The 18,499-nt window shown below is 42.5% G+C and overlaps 3 protein-coding genes and 1 pseudogene across 4 annotated transcripts in view; all 4 read left to right on the top strand.

Moving 5' to 3' along the window:
- Positions 1–3,111, top strand: part of LOC311488640 (trace amine-associated receptor 13c-like) — a 31,699-nt gene extending 28,588 nt beyond the window's left edge. The window contains exon 2 of the mRNA XM_084545456.1: positions 2,267–3,111. Within this exon, the coding sequence (XP_084401582.1) occupies positions 2,267–3,077 (811 nt within the window). The 3' untranslated portion in view covers positions 3,078–3,111. The remainder of the gene's footprint in view (positions 1–2,266) is intronic.
- A 4,165-nt stretch (positions 3,112–7,276) lies between these two features.
- LOC311488627 (trace amine-associated receptor 13c-like) lies at positions 7,277–8,534 on the top strand (the record flags this gene model as incomplete). The annotated part of the gene is made up of 2 exons (XM_084545443.1): positions 7,277–7,462; positions 7,718–8,534. Exons 1-2 carry the CDS (start codon positions 7,287–7,289, stop codon positions 8,532–8,534), a joined length of 993 nt encoding a protein of 330 aa, XP_084401569.1. The 5' UTR covers positions 7,277–7,286.
- A 4,156-nt stretch (positions 8,535–12,690) lies between these two features.
- LOC311488645 (trace amine-associated receptor 13c-like) lies at positions 12,691–14,744 on the top strand. Its single transcript, XM_084545460.1, has 2 exons — positions 12,691–12,967; positions 13,173–14,744. The coding sequence occupies exons 1-2, from the start codon at positions 12,788–12,790 to the stop codon at positions 13,983–13,985; spliced, it is 993 nt and encodes a 330-aa protein (XP_084401586.1). The 5' UTR covers positions 12,691–12,787; the 3' UTR covers positions 13,986–14,744.
- A 1,789-nt stretch (positions 14,745–16,533) lies between these two features.
- Positions 16,534–17,789, top strand: LOC311488754 (trace amine-associated receptor 13c-like; annotated as a pseudogene). The gene is made up of 2 exons: positions 16,534–16,757; positions 16,977–17,789. The product of its transcript is annotated as a trace amine-associated receptor 13c-like (transcript).
- Positions 17,790–18,499: the final 710 nt, after the last annotated feature.

Genomic DNA, 18,499 nt, shown 5'->3' with positions numbered 1-18,499 from the left:
ATGTTAGTAAATGGAGTTGTCTTTTGGGAACTTCGTTGTGTTACTGTTACCCACTGTATTGCTGAAACATGGCGCTGTGGATTGATGATGGTTCCCTTTAGGCCAGAGATCTTCAACCGGAATCCCTTGGAGGCTCATGGAGGTACTGTGAAGCGATCCTGAAATTTTTGGCTGAGTAAAAATATATTCTGCGATAGACTGTCCAGGGTGTACCCCGCCTCTCACCCGATGACAGCTGGGATAGACTCCAGCAGACCCCGCGACCCTTAACAGGAACAAGCGGTTACAGAAGATGAATGAATGAATGAATATTCTTCAAATTGAAATGTCTTTAAATACACATTAACATGAATCCAACATATTGTAGTGAATGGATAAATGGAGGCAGAGGATGTTACCTTTCAGTAAGAAATACTTACATTCAGCGACACACAGGAGCTCTCTCAAGCTGGGCGCCGGTTCACTCACAGCATAAGACTATCCTGGACCCGTCCCGCCGAGCCTCCTGCACACAAAGAGGAGGACCCGTCCCTATCGCTGCAGTGCAAGTCACAGGGCTGCATGTTGGCTTTGTCAGGTTTCCTGTGATTGACACAAGATCCCAGACACAAACGAATGCTGCAGTATTATTTGAAAAGAAGATACTTTTGCAAAAATTAATAAATAAATGAAAAATCAACAGTGGTGTGGTGGTTAGCACTGATGCCTCACAGCAAGAAGGTTCTGGGTTCTAATCCATTCGCCGACTGGTTCCTTTCTGCTTGGAGTTTGCATGTTCTCCCTGTGTCTGCATGGGTTCTCTCCGGGCACTCCAGCTTCCTCCCACCATCCAAAGACATGCTGGTTAGGTTCATTGGTGATTCTAAATGGTTGTCTGTCTCTCTGTATTAGCCCTGTGATAGACTGAAGACCTGTCCAGGGTGTACCCTCTCGCCCAGTGACAGCTGGGAAAGGATCCAGCCCCCCGACGACCCTCCAGAGGACCAAGCGGTTACATGAATTCTTGTGCATTCATTTTTGCAAGATACTCCTGGTGAAAACACTGCAGGTCTTATCGACAAAAGCCAGCTGCTAAGACCAGTATATGGTTATGCCAACAATATGGACATTGTTATGAGACAAAATGGATCATTTTGTAACTTGACCAAAAAACTCCTCAAAATTGTTAAAAATAAAAAACATGAGTGTATTATTTAATAGCTTAGTATTGAATGCACAATAACAAGGTATACGTTTATTCATGACACAATGCCCAGTTTAATATAAAGCAGGATTTTATACTTTATATAGAGTAGAGTGTCTCTGTTCTTGACCTTTCTAGCAGTTTGGAGATCTCTGGCCTGAAAAACACTGAAGACCCCTTTTCTGGGTTGACCCCTTTTCTCCAGCTCAGGAAGAGGTGATAGCTGTGTGTTCAGTCCAGACTCACTTCCAGGACTGTTACAACGTTGATACACATGCATTGCAGCTGCAGATGGAGATACAGAAAAACCAGATCACGGAATGTTATTAAACGGCCTTTTACATTGAAAGAGATTAACTGATCAATTTTTTCCCCAATACCTTAAGGGTTCATACATGTTTTCATGTCTTCAAAGTAGGGGTTGAAGGACTATCGATTTTTAAAGTTGACTAATATGTGGTGAAAGTCGAGCCGACGTGGAGTAGTTATCACGTCACACATAAAGATGCTGTGGAGAGAGAAAGAGGATGGACAATTCTTCAGAGATTAAATCAGAGGAGGATAGTATAACAAGATAAATCAGTGATACGACGGAGAGTTCTGGTCGGAGAGCTGCTGGTACTGCAGCTCTCTGATGATGGAGATCCAGGATGAAGTGGAGCTCTGTTTTCCACATCTCCTCAACACATCCTGCAGGAAGCCAACGCTTGACTGGTCTCAAGCTGCTGGGCTCCTGAACATTCTGCTATCGTCCATCTCTCTGATCACTGTGGCTCTCAACCTGATGGTCATCATCTCAGTCACGCACTTCAGGCAGAGATTCACTCCTCAGCAAAACCTAGAGTTTATATTTTATATATGTGAACACATTTGACATATATTTATGATTTAAATATATAATGTTTTCATGATAGACTAAAATAATGAAATAAACATAACCCATTTTTCCTATCAACAATATTTCTTGGTGCAATAATGCCATGACTGTTTCAATATTTTAAGCTAAAGTACAGCATAATAACTTTACCAGAAGACGTTTTGACATGATTAATGTGTAATTGATTCTTTTCTGTCTCCTTCCAGGCAGCTCCATACACCCACTAACTTCCTCCTCCTCTCTCTGGCAGTGTCAGACTTTCTCGTGGGCCTTCTGTTGATGCCGGTAGAAATCTTTAGAAAAACAGACTGCTGGGTATTTGGGGATGCCGTATGTTTTCTTTATTGTTATATCTGCGGCAACATTGTCTGTGCTTCAGTAGGGAACGTAGTGCTCATATCAATCGACCGTTATGTGGCTATTTGTTATCCTCTGCATTACCCCACCAGAGTCACTGTGTCAAGAGTCAGACTCAGTGTCTGTCTGTGTTGGCTCTACACTTCTCTGTACAGCAGTCTTTACGTGAAGGATGTCCTGACTCAACCAGGCAGCATGAAATTCTGCTACGGAGAATGTGTGATGGTCATTGACTATGTTACAGGGACAATTGACTTTGTTCTGAATTTTATAGTTCCAGTTAGTGTCATCATAGTTCTGTATCTGAGGATATTTGTGGTGGCTGTGTCTCAGGCTCGTGCCATGCGCTCTCACGTCACAGCTGTCACAGTCCAGGTTTCTCTAAGAAGAAAGAAATCTGAGTTGAAAGCAGCCAGGACTCTTGGTGTTCTGGTAGTTGTATATCTGATGTGTTACTGCCCTTATTACATTTACATTTCTTTTGAGGACAATGTGATCAGTAATGCATCTAAATCTGCCGTCATCTTCATTATTTATTTCAACTCTTGTCTAAACCCTGTGATCTATGCACTGTTTTACCCCTGGTTTAGAAACAGTGTTAAACTCATTGTCACTCTGCAGATACTGCAGCCTGGTTCCCGTGAGGCCAACATACTGTAGAGAGACTGTGAAAGGTCTGAAATGATGCAAGCTTTACTAGTATTACCGTAACAATTATCAGAAGAGTAAAACTGATGTCATTGCTACTTCAGGAATTTCAGTTTAACTAAGGTGTCTGTATACAGAAATCACTCTTTCCTAAAGCTGTTGGGCTCATAACATCACTCAATAACTTTGCTCTGTGTGCAATATCTCTTTTCATGTGCAATAGCTGTATATTTCTAAGCACATTTATTAATGCTCATTGTATATTAATTTTCCTGTAGTTCTATCTTTGCTTTTGCTTCTTTTTAGTGATATATATTTGATTTATCATTTACCTTGCCATTACCTCATTTATTCCTCTGCCGTGCAGTGGACATATCTCAGTACTTAGTTTCATTCACTTTTATTAAAACAGTGTCATAGACGCCTTCACTCAGATGCAGCTACATTTACACTCTACAGGTCCCACTATGCTTCAGCCCAGCAAGTTCACACATTGTAGGAAGTTTGTATGTCCTTTTCAATTGCCTGCATAGTTGTTAGGAACGTCAAGACTCCAGCACCACTTTTAATGTATTGAACAACTTTATTACGCTGATGCATTTCGGCTCATGGCCGTTATCAGGGCCTCCGCAGAAACTCATGAATTCACTACTAATGAGATAGAAACGACTACATGGCTAAGCAGAGCTGCTAATCTTTGTTGTAGCTTTATTTATCTGCAGGCTACAGTGATGGAAAGAATCTGGGAGTGTTATTATTTTCCTCTGTCAACTCTGAATCATATGCAGTTCTAGCATTATGGAAGGCTCTTTTACATGTTGTTAATCTTTCCAGGCTGGACAGGCTTTATCTTAATTAGTGTAATATCTTGAAAAGTGTGCATTTGCAAAATAATAGGAGCTTCACCAATAGAAGCAATGTTGAAATTATTAAACAGATGTAATTTCCAAGCTCCTATCTTGTTGATTCTTTTTGTATACAACTTAACATGAGATGATTTGAATTCTTGAATAATGTTTTATATATCTGTTGTTCTAAAGCCAGAACATTTTCAAATTGTGCTCAGGTGTCACAAAAAACATTCAAAAGTCTAAACCATGTCAACCTCTACAGTATACTGTACGTAGAATGTGGATGTGAGGTAAACTGAAATAAAATGGAAAGTAAAATTAAAGAAAGGTGTGTTCAAAAGTGAGAGGTTAAGATGTTGTGGAAAGAGAAAGGGGGTGGACATAATTATCAGTCTCTGATGAAAATGGAAAGTTAAACTCAGCTGACATATATTCTCTTCACAAGTAGTTCAGACGTAGGTGACGATACATATTGATGATGTAGCTCAGGAATTTTATCTGATCTCCTCTGAAGAAGACTCCAATCAGTCCTGAGACCACTGTATCTTGTCCTACTGTTGTTGGCTCAATATGACGATCCAGATCCACATGTGGCTCACCCGAACTGTATGTTGGTTCTGCCTCTCTTTGGTTCTACGAGCGGCCCAAATATTCTCTCCTCGCTCTAGTGCCAGAACCAGTTTGTCTCAGCGACATTTTTGATAGCCTTCCATTGGCAGTTCAAGGGTGTACAAAGAGTCTTTCATGTAGGACCTATCACCAACTCCCAAAGAAACGAAAGTACATATTGGACCATGAAGGTGTTGGTGTGTGTGTGTGTGCACGTGCGTCTGGGTGGGGGTGGGGGTGGTGGGTCTGAAGCTACAGACTGGGACAGCCTTCTCTCCCCCTCCAACAACAGAATCAGCGAGCAAGTAGACACTGTTTCATCATACATCTCCTTCTGTGTCGACAACATCATCCCATCAAAAACAGTCACCATCTACCCCAACAACAAACCCTGGATCACCAAAGAGCTTAAGCAGAATTTCATTGGAGGGAACCTACGCTCAACCTGGCAGGGCCTTAAAACCATGGCTTCCACTTACATTGCTGCTACCGTCCCCAGAGCCATCCAGGTGGACGGCTGCAGCCCCACATCCCTAAGCCTCAATGTCTTTTACACCAGATTCGAAACAGACAACACCAACTTGAGAGTGTAACATCTACACTCAACCCTGGCGACTCTGCGTTCACCTTCAACACACAGGATGTAGTGAGAGCCCTCAGGAGAACCAGAGAGAGCAGCTCACCCGGCTCAGACAACATCAGTGGCCGGGTCCTGAGGCACTGCGTTCAGCAACTAGGGTAGGTGTTTCAGACCCTGTTCCAGAGCAAGGGTCAGATTCCACGGACAGTAGCAACGGAGAGGATCATAAAACCACATCATCAGAGCAACAGACTCCCTGATTGACCTATTCCAGTTCGCATATCGTGCAGGCAAAGGCATCGGTGATGCAAAGACATTCATCATGGACAGTATCCACAAACACCTGGAGCAACCCGACTCTTCAGCCAGACTACTGTTTGCTGATTTCTCCTCGGCATTCAACACCCTGCAGCCCCACATCCTGGCCACAAAATTTTCTTCCAACTTCCACCTAGACGACCAGTTAATTCTGTGGATCTTGGAGTTTTTCACCAACAGGTCCCAGAGAGTACTGGTCAACAACACCTTCTCAGACCTCCATTTTACCTCCTTCCCTTCCCCCAGGGCTGCGTGCTATCACCCCTGCTCTTCATCCTGTACACTGATGACTGCATATCCACACAGCCCAACTGCCATCTGGTCAAGTACGCTGACGACACAGTTCTCCTGTCTCTGTTGTCGGGACCTTCACATCACCACGGACCAGCTCTTCAGGAGTTCATAGAGTGGTGCGACAGCTCACACCTGGAACTGAAAGTCAGTAAAACCAAGGAGATGGTGGTGACTTATTCCAAGAAGCAGAGGGACCTGACTACAGCAGCCACCAGCATCATCCACGGGAAGCCAGTGGAACTGGTCGAGGATGTTCAGATATCTGGGCACCATCTTTGATAACCTGCTGAAATTCTCCTCCAACACTGAAGAGACTCTCAGAAGGTGCCAGCAACGTCTCTACCTCCTGAGGAAACTCCGCTCTTTTGGAGTCAGCAAAGACATTCTACGGACTTTTTATTTCAGTTTCATTGAGAGCATCATCACCTTCTCAATAACCTGCTGGTTCCACTCCATCAGCCTCCACAACAGAAACCGATTGCAGAGCACTGTTTCGGTCTGCTCTAAGATCATTGGCCTGCCTGTAAGAACTCTTTCTCAAAGACCCCTCACACGTTCCCCACTCTAGACGACGGTGCTGCTGCCCCGCCTGCAGCACTCAGAGCAGAAAGGCCACCTTCGTCCCCAAACCCATCCTTCTCCTCAACTCCTCCCCACACACACTGTCTCGCTTTCTCTGACTCTTCTCCAGCTCAAACACCACCATAGCACAGTCACACCCCCCTTGCCCCTCACCCCCACACTCACATACCAGAGACTCTTGTTTTTTTTTATTACCCATTCTACCTCGGCTATAACTTGTATATATATAATCCCTGTAACTACTGTTTACTGGACATTAGTCACTTTACTTATACAGTCTGTTTACATTCTCCATGGACATTTTGGATAGTTATAAACATTTATGTCATGGTAACTTGTATATACTTTGTATTTTGGACTCCCACCGTCCAAAGACATGCTCGTTAGGTTAATTGGTGATTCTAAATTGGCCGTGATTGTGAATGGTTGTCTGTCTCTCTGTGTTAGCCCTGCAATTGACTGGCAACCTGTTCACTGTGTACCCCGCCTTTCGCCCGATGACAGCTGGGATAGGCTCCAGGCACGTTAAGCTGCTCACTTGCACCTTAAATTGCCCCCCGGGGACAAGTAAAGTTTTCTGAATTTGAATCTGAATCTGAATCTGGAATAGGACCAAAACTGTCCTTGGTACCAGGAACAGGGGCAGAGACTATGAAGCCTGGAGCAGTCCAGATCTGGAGGGTGACCCGAACGCAGCTGAAGCTGGAGACTCTGGTGTCACAGAAAACATTCAAAGGTCTAAACCATGACAACCTCTACAATAAACTGAGTAGATAGTGGATCTGAGGTAAATTGAAATAAAATGGAAAGTAAAATGAAAGAAAGCTGTGTTTAAAAGTGAGAGATTGACATGTTGTGGAAAGTTAAAGAGGATGGACATAATTTTGTGATGTAAAAATCAGAGGAAGGGAGGGACTGAATAACAAGATAAATCAGCGATACGACAGAGAGTTCTGGTCGGAGAGCTGCTGGTACTGCAGCTGTCTGATGATGGAGATCCAGGATGAAGTGGAGCTCTGTTTTCCACATCTCCTCAACACATCCTGCAGGAAGCCGACACTTCACTGGATTGAAGTTGGGCTCCTGAACATTCTGCTATCGTCCATCTCTGTGATCACTGTGGCTCTCAACCTGCTGGTCATCATCTCGGTCTCCCACTTCAGGCAGAGATTCACTCCTATACCTACAGTTTCTGTTTTAGAAATGTGAACACTTCTTACTTGATACATAAAATATGTGTTATTCGTTAATGTTGCATTGAATCTATTCATTTGGCACAATTTTCCTATACAATATTGTTTTCTGTATTAATGCCATGACTGTTTCAATTTCTTGGGCTAAAGTACAGAGTAATAACTTTACCAGAAGACGTTTTGACATGATTAATGTATAATTGATGTTTTTCTGTCTCCTTCCAGGCAGCTCCATACACCCACTAACATCCTCCTCCTCTCTCTGGCTGTGTCAGACTTTCTCGTGGGCCTTCTGTTGATGCCGGTAGAAATCTTTAGAAAAACAGACTGCTGGGTATTTGGGGATGCCGTATGTTCTCTTTATTGTTACGTGTGCGTCAACATTATATGTGCTTCAATAGGGAACATAGTACTCATATCAATTGACCGTTATGTAGCTATTTGTTATCCTCTGCATTACCCCACCAGAGTCACTGTGTCAAGAGTCAGACTGAGTGTCTGTCTGTGTTGGCTTTATACTGCTTTCTACAGCAGTTTCTATGTGAAGGATGTCCTGACTCAACCAGACAGCACTAAATTCTGCTGGGGAGAATGTGTGCTTGTCATTGACTATGTTACAGGAACAGTTGATTTTGTTTTAAATTTTGTCACTCCAGTTAGTGTCATCATAGTTCTGTATCTGAGGATATTTGTGGTGGCTGTGTCTCAGGCTCGTGCCATGCGCTCTCATGTTACAGCTGTCACAGTCCAGGTTTCATTGAGTCTGACAAGAAAGAAATCTGAGTTGAAAGCAGCCAGGACTCTTGGTGTTCTTGTAGTTGTATATCTGATGTGTTACTGCCCTTATTACATTTATGTTGCTTTTGAGGACAATGTGATCAGTAGTGCATCTGGGTCTGCCGTCCTCTTCTTCATTTATTTCAACTCTTGTTTAAACCCCGTGATCTATGCACTGTTTTACCCCTGGTTCAGAAACACTGTTAAACACATTGTCACTCTGCAGATACTGCAGCCTGGCTCCCGTGGGGCCAACATACTGTAGAGAGACTGTGAAAGGTCTGAAATGATGCAAGCTTTTCAGGATTACCTTAACAATTAAAAGAGTAAAACTGATATCATTGCTACTTCAGGAAATTTAATTTAATTAAGTTATGTGTATACAGAAGCTGCTATTTCCCGAAGCTGTTAGACTCATAAAGTCACTCAATTACTCTGCTCTGTGTGAAATATCTCTTTTCATGGCCTCCTGTTATCCACTCCTACCTGAATGATCAATTCTCCAACCTGCCTATGATACCTCTTTTATATTCTCAAACTGTCATGTAACATCATCAGCTGTATCTTGTATTTGTATCATCAGCAGATTCTACATGTACGCTTTCGTCAGATATATGTATCTATGACAGATTTATGTTTATCTCTTTTCTCCTGTTGTTGTCTACTCTCTCTTTTCTGTCTCTACCCAGCTGGTCTTAGGCACATGGGTCCCTCCATATGAGCTGGGTTCTGCTCAAGGTTTCTTCCTGTTAAAAGGGAGTTTTTCCTTGCCACCGTTGACTTCAGGCTTGCTCTGGGGAGTTCAGCCCGGGTTTTGTGAAGCGTCTTCAGACAATTTGTATTGTTTTTGACACTATATAAAAAAAATTGAATTGAATTGAATTGAATGTGCAATAGCTGTATATTTCTAAGCATATTTATTAATGCTCATTGTATATTAATTGTACTGTAGTTCTATCTTTGCTTTTGTTTCCTGGAGTTTCTTTCTTTCTTTTTTTTTTTTTTTGTTTATTGATATATGTTTGATTTATTATTTATCTTCTTCTTCTTCTTCTACTGTGCAGTGAGTATATCTCAGTACTTAGTTTCATTCACTTTTCTTGAAATTTAATTTAGTGTCATGGACTCCTTCACTCAGATACAGCTAAATCTAGACTCTACAGGTCCCACTATGCTTCAACCCAGCAAGTTCACACACTAGAGGATGTTTTTTTGTGTTTTTTTTTTTTTTTTAATTCCCTGCACATTTGTTAAGAAAGTCAAGACTCCAGCTGTACTTTTAGTGTATTGAACAACTTTATTACACCAACACATTTCAGCTCATGGCCGTTATCAGGGCCTCCACAGAAACTCATGAATTCACTACTAATGAGATAGAAACGACTACATGGCTAAGCGGAGCTGCAAATCTTTGTTGTAGCGCTATTTATCTGCAGGCTACAGTGATGGAAAGAAATCTAGGAGTGTTATGTTATTCTTTTCCTCTGTTAACTCTGAATCATATGCAGTTCTAGCATTGTGGAAGGCTCTTTTACATGTTGTTAATCTTTCCAGGCTAGACAGGCTTTATCTTAGTGTAATATCTTGAAATGTGTGTATTTTCAAAATAAAAGGAGCTTCACCAAAAGAAGCAATGTTGAAATTATTAAACAAATGTTATTTCCAAGCTCCTATCTTGTTGACTCTTTTTGTATACAACTTAACATGAGATGATTTGAATTCGTGAAAAATGTTTTATTGATCTGTTGTTCTAAAGCCAGAACCTTTTCAAACTGTGCTCAGGTGTCACAAAAAACATTCAAAAGTCAAAACCACGTCAACTTCTACAGTATACTGTACAAGGAAAGTGGATTTGTGGTAACTTGAAATATAATGGAAAGTAAAATTAAAGAAAGGTGTGTTCAAAAGTGGAAGATTAAGATGTTGTGGAAAGAGAAAGGGGGTGGCCATACTTATTAGTCTCTAATGTAAATAGTGTTAGAGAATAATTTCTCTTCCCTTTGTGTAGTTAATGTTAGACTACTGTTGGGGTCAGTTATCTGCCCTATTTTCTCTTTGAGGAACATGCCAAGGTCATGGTCCCTCTTATTGTCGTCTCCAATCTCACTGTCTGGCTATCAACAGACACAGCTGTAGAGTTAGATGATAATGTCCTCCGTTCCTGGAAGACACTTGGTATTTCCCAGTTGGCGTGAGTCCTTATCTTCATGTTTATGTACAATGGCCAATGGGATGTACATATCTCCCCTTTGCTGCCTCGGCCCACCTTTCTAGTATAAGAATCTGAGTTCACTGTTTGTCCCTTAGAACTGAGGTGGACTCATGCACTTATGTTGTGATGACGAAGCTTCTGTTCTCCTCGATCGAGCCTAAATAAACTCCTTCCGCATAAGACATACCGGACTCTGGTACTTCTTCTTCTTCATCGGCATCACCACAAATTCCTCCCTAACAAATAGAAAGTTAAACTCAGCTGACAGATATTCTCTTCACAAGTAGTTCAGGCGTAGGTGACCATACATATTGATGTTGTAGCTCAGGAACTTCACCTAATCCTCTCTGAGTAGGCTCCAATCACTCCTGAGACCACTGTCTCTTCTCCTACTATCGTTGGCTCAATAAGACGGACCAGATCCACATGTGGCTCCCCCAAATTGCATGCTGGTTCTGCCTCTCTTTGGTTCTAAGGGCAGCCCAAATGTTCTCTTCTCGCTCTCGTGCCAGAACCAGTTTGTCTCAGCGACACTGATGTCAGGGTTGGGGAGGGGTGGTTCTGGAAGGAGGGATCCAACTGAAAACAAACAATAAGAAGAGGAGTCGTCATAAAAAACTCAGTTCAGAGGTCAGGTGATTGGCCTGGAGGCCAACCCAACCACATAGACCAGTCTGGAGAGTGGCACGGAGGCAGTGCAGGTCTGAAAGGCCGCTGAGAAGCAATCAGGAGGCAGCTCAGGCTGGAGAGGCTCCTTGGGAGGGTGGCCAGGAGGTGAAGAGGCATCAACAGCCGTAGAGCTGAAGGTGGTGAGGAGGCGTTGGGTAGTCAAGGAGCTGAAGGAGGTGATGAGATGTAATGCAAACCAGAAGGTAAAGAGGGGTCAGAAAGCAGGGTCAGAGCTGTCCTTGGCATCAGGAACAGGGGCAGAGACTATGAAGCCTGGAACTGTCCGGATCTGGAGGTTGGCTCAGAGGCAGTTGAAGCTGGAGACGGTGCTCAGATGTCAACCATGGTATACTGTAGACAACCTCTACAGTATACCATGTAGAAAGTGGATCTGAGGTAAATTGAAATAAAATGGAAAATAAAATTAATAATTATCAGTCTCGACCTGTCCAGGGTGTACCCTTGCCTCTCGCCCGATGACAGCTGAGTTAGGCCCCAGCAGACCCCCGCAACCCTTAACAGGAATAAGCGGGTATAGAACATGAATGAATGATCAGTCTCTGATGAAAATAGTAAGTTAACCTGAGCTGACAGATATTCTGTTCAAAGTAGTTTAGGCGTAGGTGACAATACATATTGATGATGTATCTTAGGAATTTCATCAGATCTCCTCTGATTAGGCTACAATCACTCCTGAGACCACTGTTTTTTATCCTACTGTCGTTGGCTAAATATGACGATCCAGATGCACATATGGTTCCCCCAAATTGCATGTTGGTTCTGCCACTCTGTTTTTCAGGCGGCCCAGATGTTCTCTTCTTGCTCTAATGCCAGAGCCAATTTGTCTCAGCAACACTTTTGATAGCCTTCCATTGGCAGTTCAAAGGTGCACAGAGACTCTTTCATGTAGGACCTATCACCAACTCCCAAAGAAACGAAAGTCCATATTGGGCCAAGAAAGGGTTGGTACGTGTGTGTGGAGGGGTGGGGGTGGGGGGGACAAACTCAGACTCAGAGGTCAGGTGGCTGGACCGGAAGCCAACCCAACCACATAGACCAGTCTGGAGGGTGGCCCGGAGGCAGTGCAGGTCTGAAAATCCACTCAGACGCAATCAGGAGGCAGTTCAGGCTGGAGAAGCTGCTCGGGAAGGTGACCAGGAGGTGAAGAGGCATCGACAGCCTTAGAGCTGAAGGAAGTGAAGAGGCGTTAGGTAGTCAAGGAGCTGAAGGAGGTGAAGAGATGTAATGCGAACAAGGAGGTAAAGAGGGGTATTGTATGTTGGTTCTGCCTCTCTTTGGTTCATCTTTGGAAATGTTCTCTTCTTGCTCTAGTACCAGAACCAGTTTATTGCAGTGACACTTTTGATAGCCTTCCATTGGCAGTTCAAGGGTGCACTAAGTGTCTTTGAAGTAGAGCGAGAAACAGTTTGTCTCTGCGGGGAAAGAGGATGGACATAATTCTGTGATGAAAAAATCAGACGAGGTGAGTTGAAGAAAGAATGGACAGATGCATTAAAGAAAGGTACTCATAATTCTACTGAGAATAAAACAGAGGAGGGGCGGGATAGTATAACAAGATAAATCAGTGATACGACAGAGAGTTCTGGTCGGAGAGCTGCTGGTACTGCAGCTGTCTGATGATGGAGATCCAGGATGAAGTGGAGCTCTGTTTTCCACATCTCCTCAACACATCCTGCAGGAAGCCGACACTTCACTGGATTGAAGTTGGGCTCCTGAACATTCTGCTATCGTCCATCTCCGTGATCACTGTGGCTCTCAACCTGCTGGTCATCATCTCAGTCTCCCACTTCAGGCAGAGATTCACTCTTAAACCTGTAGTTTATGTTTTAGAAATGTGAATGAATTAATTTGACACACTTTTCCTATCAACAATATTGCTTTGTGTATTAATGCCGTGACTGTTTCAATTTCTTGGGCTAAAGTAAAGAGTAATAACTTTACCTGAAAACATTTTGACATGATTAATGTATAATTGATTCTTTTCTGTCTCCTTCCAGGCAGCTCCATACACCCACTAACATCCTCCTCCTCTCTCTGGCTGTGTCAGACTTTCTCGTGGGCCTTCTGTTGATGCCTGTAGAAATTTTTAGAAAAACAGACTGCTGGGTATTTGGGGATGCCGTATGTTCTCTTTATTGTTATATGTGCGGCAACATTGTCTGTGCTTCCATAGTAAACGTAGTACTCATATCATTTGACCGTTATGTAGCTATTTGTTATCCTCTGCATTACCCCACCAGAGTCACTGTGTCAAGAGTCAGACTCAGTGTCTGTCTGTGTTGGCTTGGTTCTGCTTTGTACAGCAGTTTTTACGTGAAGGACGTCCTAACTCAACCAGAAAGCACTAAATTCTGCTACGGAGAATGTGTGCTTTTCATTGACAACATTACAGGAACAATTGATTTTGTTCTAAATTTTGTCACTCCAGTTACCGTCATCATAGTTCTGTATCTGAGGATATTTGTGGTGGCTGTGTCTCAGGCTCGTGCCATGCGCTCTCACATTACTGCTGTCACAGTCCAGGTTTCACTGAGTCTGACAAGAAAGAAATCTGAGTTGAAAGCAGCCAGGACTCTTGGTATTCTGGTAGTTGTATATCTGATGTGTTACTGCCCTTATTACTTTTACGTTGCTTTTGAGGACAACGTGATCAGTAGTGCATCTGGATCTGCAGTTGTCTTCTTTATTTATTTCAACTCTTGTTTAAACCCTCTGATCTATGCACTGTTTTACCCCTGGTTCAGAAACGGTGTTAAACACATTGTCACTCTGCAGATACTGCAGCCTGGCTCCCGTGAGGCCAACATACTGTAGAGAGACTGTGAATGGTCTGAAATAATGCAAGCCTTACAAGGATTACCGTAACAATTAAGAGAAGAGTAAAAGTGATGTCATTGTTTCTTCAGGAAGTTTAATTTAACTAACGTGTCTGTATACAGAAACTGCTCTCTACAGCTGTTCAGTTTCATGCAACAAGTTTCATAAACTTTTAGTTTTCTAGCTGATGTGGTGCAATTAAGATTTTTGTAATCGACTATATAGATACTGACATTCTTTTAAACAGGCTGAGGTACTGGGCAGGAATATCAGGGACAGCCCTTGACTGGTTCTCCTCTTATTTATTAAATAGAAGGCTTTATGTTACTGTGAATAATTTTAAATCATCTATGTGTAATATGAAATATGGTGTTCCTCAGGGGTCAGTTTTAGGACCGTTTTTATTTTCTTTGTTCATGCTTCGTTTAGGAGACATCATTCGCAGGCATCGTGTCTCTTTCCACTTTTATGCAGACGATACCCAGCTCTACCTGCCTTTTAACAGATTAGACATACAAAACTTGATGAGCAACAACTGAAATTAAACACAGACAAAATGGAAATGAGTATTGGACCTCAACAGCTGCCAAAACAAGTTCTGCCCTTGGCTGGTTCCCTCTGCAACAACATCAGTACTGTTGCGAGAAACCTCGGTGTCTGGATTGACTGTGACCTAAGTTTTGAGTCCAATATTACCAAGACAGTTCGAACATTTCCAAGATCCGGCCCATTTTATATTTTTAAGACACAGAGACTATTATACGTGCTTTTATTTCATCACGTCTGGATTACTGCAACAGCCTTTTTACCTGCCTGACCACTAAAGCAGTTTCACAAGACAGTTGAAAATTCAGCTGCCAGGCTTTTAATCGGAACCAGGAAAAGGGACCACATCACTCCACTTTTAGCAGATCTACACTGACTCCCAGTATGTTTTAGAATCGATTTTTAGGTCTTATTGATCACTTTCTCTTCATGGCCAAGCCCCGGGCGGCATCGCTGACCTTTTAGCACCATACAGGCCAGCTTGTACCTTGAGATCCTCGGGCAGAGGTCTACTGTCTGTTCCAGGGGCCCGGCTTAAAACAAAAGGTGACAGGGTGATTGAAGTCAGGGCTCAGTGACTGTGGAATGATCTGCCTGAGGAAATCAGGTCAGCTGACTCTGTACATTAAAACAGGCGTTTTCAATGTTTTCCAGGTGTGTGTTTTATCATTTTTCTTTTAACTGTTCTGCTTTTATTAATTGTGAAGCACTTTGTAATGTTGATTTGAAAAGTGCTATACAAATAAAGATTACCATTTTCACTATTATTGTTATTATTACTACTACTAATGTGGATTACTGAAGGAAAAAGCAAATTAGTCCAGCTTCAGGTGTCCCTGCTTGTCCTGTGAAGGGTCGCCGGGGGATGGAGCCTATCCCAGCTGTCGTCTGGTCGGAGGCGGGGTACACCCTGGACAGGTCTCCAGTCTATCACAGGACTAACACAGAGAGACTGACAACCATTCACATTCACACCCACGGCCAATTTAGAATCACCAATGAACCTAACCAGCATGTCTTTGGACGGTGGGAAGAAGCTGGAGTATCTGGAGAGAACCCAAGAAACTTCACAAAGAAAGGCCCCAGTCAGCCTGGATTCGAACCCGAAACCTTCTTGCTGTGAGGCATCAGTGCTAACCGCAACTGTGACGCCCCTGACCAGAGATCTTGGATGTTACTCACGGTATCACCTGGAGCTTCTTCTTTTTCTGCTGTTTGTCCAACAGTACTAATTCTGTTCTGCTTAGCCACGACTAGTTTGTCTGTCTGTATCTGGATGTCCCACAAGATAAATCCAAATGAATCACACATGTTAGTCCACCTCTAACCACGTCCTAAAGACATGGAGGCCCGGATGGCTTGTGACTTTTTACTTCTACACTAAAATGATGATTGTAATATGGTTCTTAGATCTTCAGATACACAATAGTCATACATTTATTCTAAATTGTGTCACCTTGACACCCAATACTACAAAGATTTCTTGTTGAACATTTAAAACAAGGGACCAGGCCTGCCTTCTTTAACCTGTGCAACATTGTCAAAATTAGGAATATCCACATAGCTTTCTAAAAATCCTCCAACTGATCCAAAATGATGCAGTGATGAGAATTAGCATCATATTCTTCCAATATTAACCCCTCCACACTGCCTTCCACTAAATTCCTCCATACATACAAGGCCCTTTATAACCAAGTTCCAGATTATGTGGAATACCTCAGAGTACCATATTGCCCCAGTAGAACATTAAAGTAGAGACATAAACATAATTTATAATCCCACATCACTTTGAAAGTGCAGCACGACACAACTCAAGGCCTTGACCACCGTAGCCTGATGTGCATCTGTCCCAGAATTGTAATAACGAATTAGGGGTGGAAAGTGGATCGGAGGTAAGTTAAAAAAAACAATGGACAGAAACATTAAAGAAAGGTAGTCGTAATTCTGCTGAGAATAAAACAGACGAGGGGAGGGACTGAATAACAAGATAAATCAGTGATACGACAGAGAGTTCTGGTCGGAGAGCTGCTGGTACTGCAGCTGTCTGATGATGGAGATCCAGGATGAAGTGGAGCTCTGTTTTCCACATCTCCTCAACACATCCTGCAGGAAGCCGACACTTCACTGGTTTGAAGTTGGGCTCCTGAACATTCTGCTATCGTCCATCTCTGTGATCACTGTGGCTCTCAACCTGCTGGTCATCATCTCAGTCTCCCACTTCAGGTAGAGATTCACTCCTCAATAAATATTACGGTTTTGTAATAATTTCTGTCAGATCAAATTGTCATGAATTTATGATTGGATGAATGGATGACTGACTTAATTAACTGTTAAGTAGACTGTTGGTGGTGTGTTAGAACCATGGCAGTTTCAATTTCTTAAACTAGAGTGAACATTTTGACTTGATTGATGTGTGATTGATGTTTTTCTGTCTCCTTCCAGGCAGCTCCATACACCCACTAACATCCTCCTCCTCTCTCTGGCTGTGTCAGACTTTCTCGTGGGTATGCTGTTGATGCCGGTAGAAATCATTAGAAAAACAGCCTGCTGGAAATTTGGGGATGCCGTATGTATTCTTTACTTTTCCCTGGCTTCGATCACCATCTGTGTCTCAACAGGGAACTTGGTACTCATATCAGCTGACCGTTATGTAGCTATTTGTTATCCTCTGCATTACCCCACCAGAGTCACTGTGTCAAGAGTCAGACTCAGTGTCTGTCTGTGTTGGCTCTGTTGTGCTTTGTACGGCAGTTTTTATGTGAATGATGCCCTGACTCAGCCAGAGAGAATTAAACCTGCTACGGAGAATGTGTTCTTTTCATTGACTATGTTACAGGAACTGTTGATTTTGTTGTAGCCTTCACTGCTCCAGTTACGGTCATCATAATCCTATATATGATGGTATTTGTGGTGGCTGTGTCTCAGGCTCGTGCCATGCGCTCTCATGTCACAGCTGTCACAGTCCAGGCGTCGTTGGCTCTAAGAAGAAAGAAATCTGAGTTGAAAGCAGCCAGGACTCTTGGTGTTCTTGTAGTTGTATATCTGATATGTTACTGCCCTTATTACTGTTATGTTGTGTCTGATGCTGTGCTCAGTACTACATCTGAATATTTTGTAATCTTACTGTCTTATTTCAACTTTTGTTTGAACCCTGTGATCTATGCACTTTTTTACCCCTAGTTTAGAAACGCCATTAAACACATTGTCACTCTGCAGATACTGCAGCCTGGCTCCCGTGAGGCCAACACACTGTAGAGAGACTGTGACATGGCATTTTAATTTGAACTCAAGACAAGAGACTAAAATAGTGTTTGTATACCAGCTAATTAGAAACACAAGTGAAGTCCAGTGCATTCTTATGCAACAGGTTTTTGCATTCAGCATTTGTTTCATATAACTGAGAGAAGTGTAGATTGAACTGTACTGACACATAAACACTTTTGTGTTTAATTCAATCCAGTTTAACGGTGCCACAGAATACATTCTCCAGAATGACCATCCAGTTCAATTTACCACCTTTCTTAAGCTGTTTCAACATAAACTGAACATTACAACAGTCATAGAGTGTGATATAGTGATGGAAATGTATATTAGAATGCATTAATTTCACTATTGTACCTAATAAACCTAATAAACTATTGAGTGTATATAAATATATACTGTATAGAGTATTTACTGTATATGTATGGATATTTCCCTACTTGGCCCTGTGGGCTGTCTTCACGCCTAAGCTGTGACGAGGACTGCACACATTTGACCAGACTGATGCCAAATCCAAATGAATCAGGCATGTCAGTCCACCTCTAACCATGTCTTAAAGATGTGACGGGATTGCTTATGACTTTCTACTTCTAAACTAAAATTAAATTAAAATGATTCTAAAATATTCAGCAACACACTAGTCATACATTTCTTCTGAACTGTATCATGTTGACACCCAGTACTATCGGGATTTCTTGTTGAAC

This window comes from Chelon labrosus, assembly GCF_963514085.1.
Source record: "Chelon labrosus genome assembly, chromosome: 5".
In the NCBI taxonomy this organism is placed as follows: Eukaryota; Metazoa; Chordata; class Actinopteri; order Mugiliformes; family Mugilidae; genus Chelon; species Chelon labrosus.
Note: the sequence above shows the minus strand (reverse complement) of the source record. Positions and strands in the feature narration are given on the sequence as shown.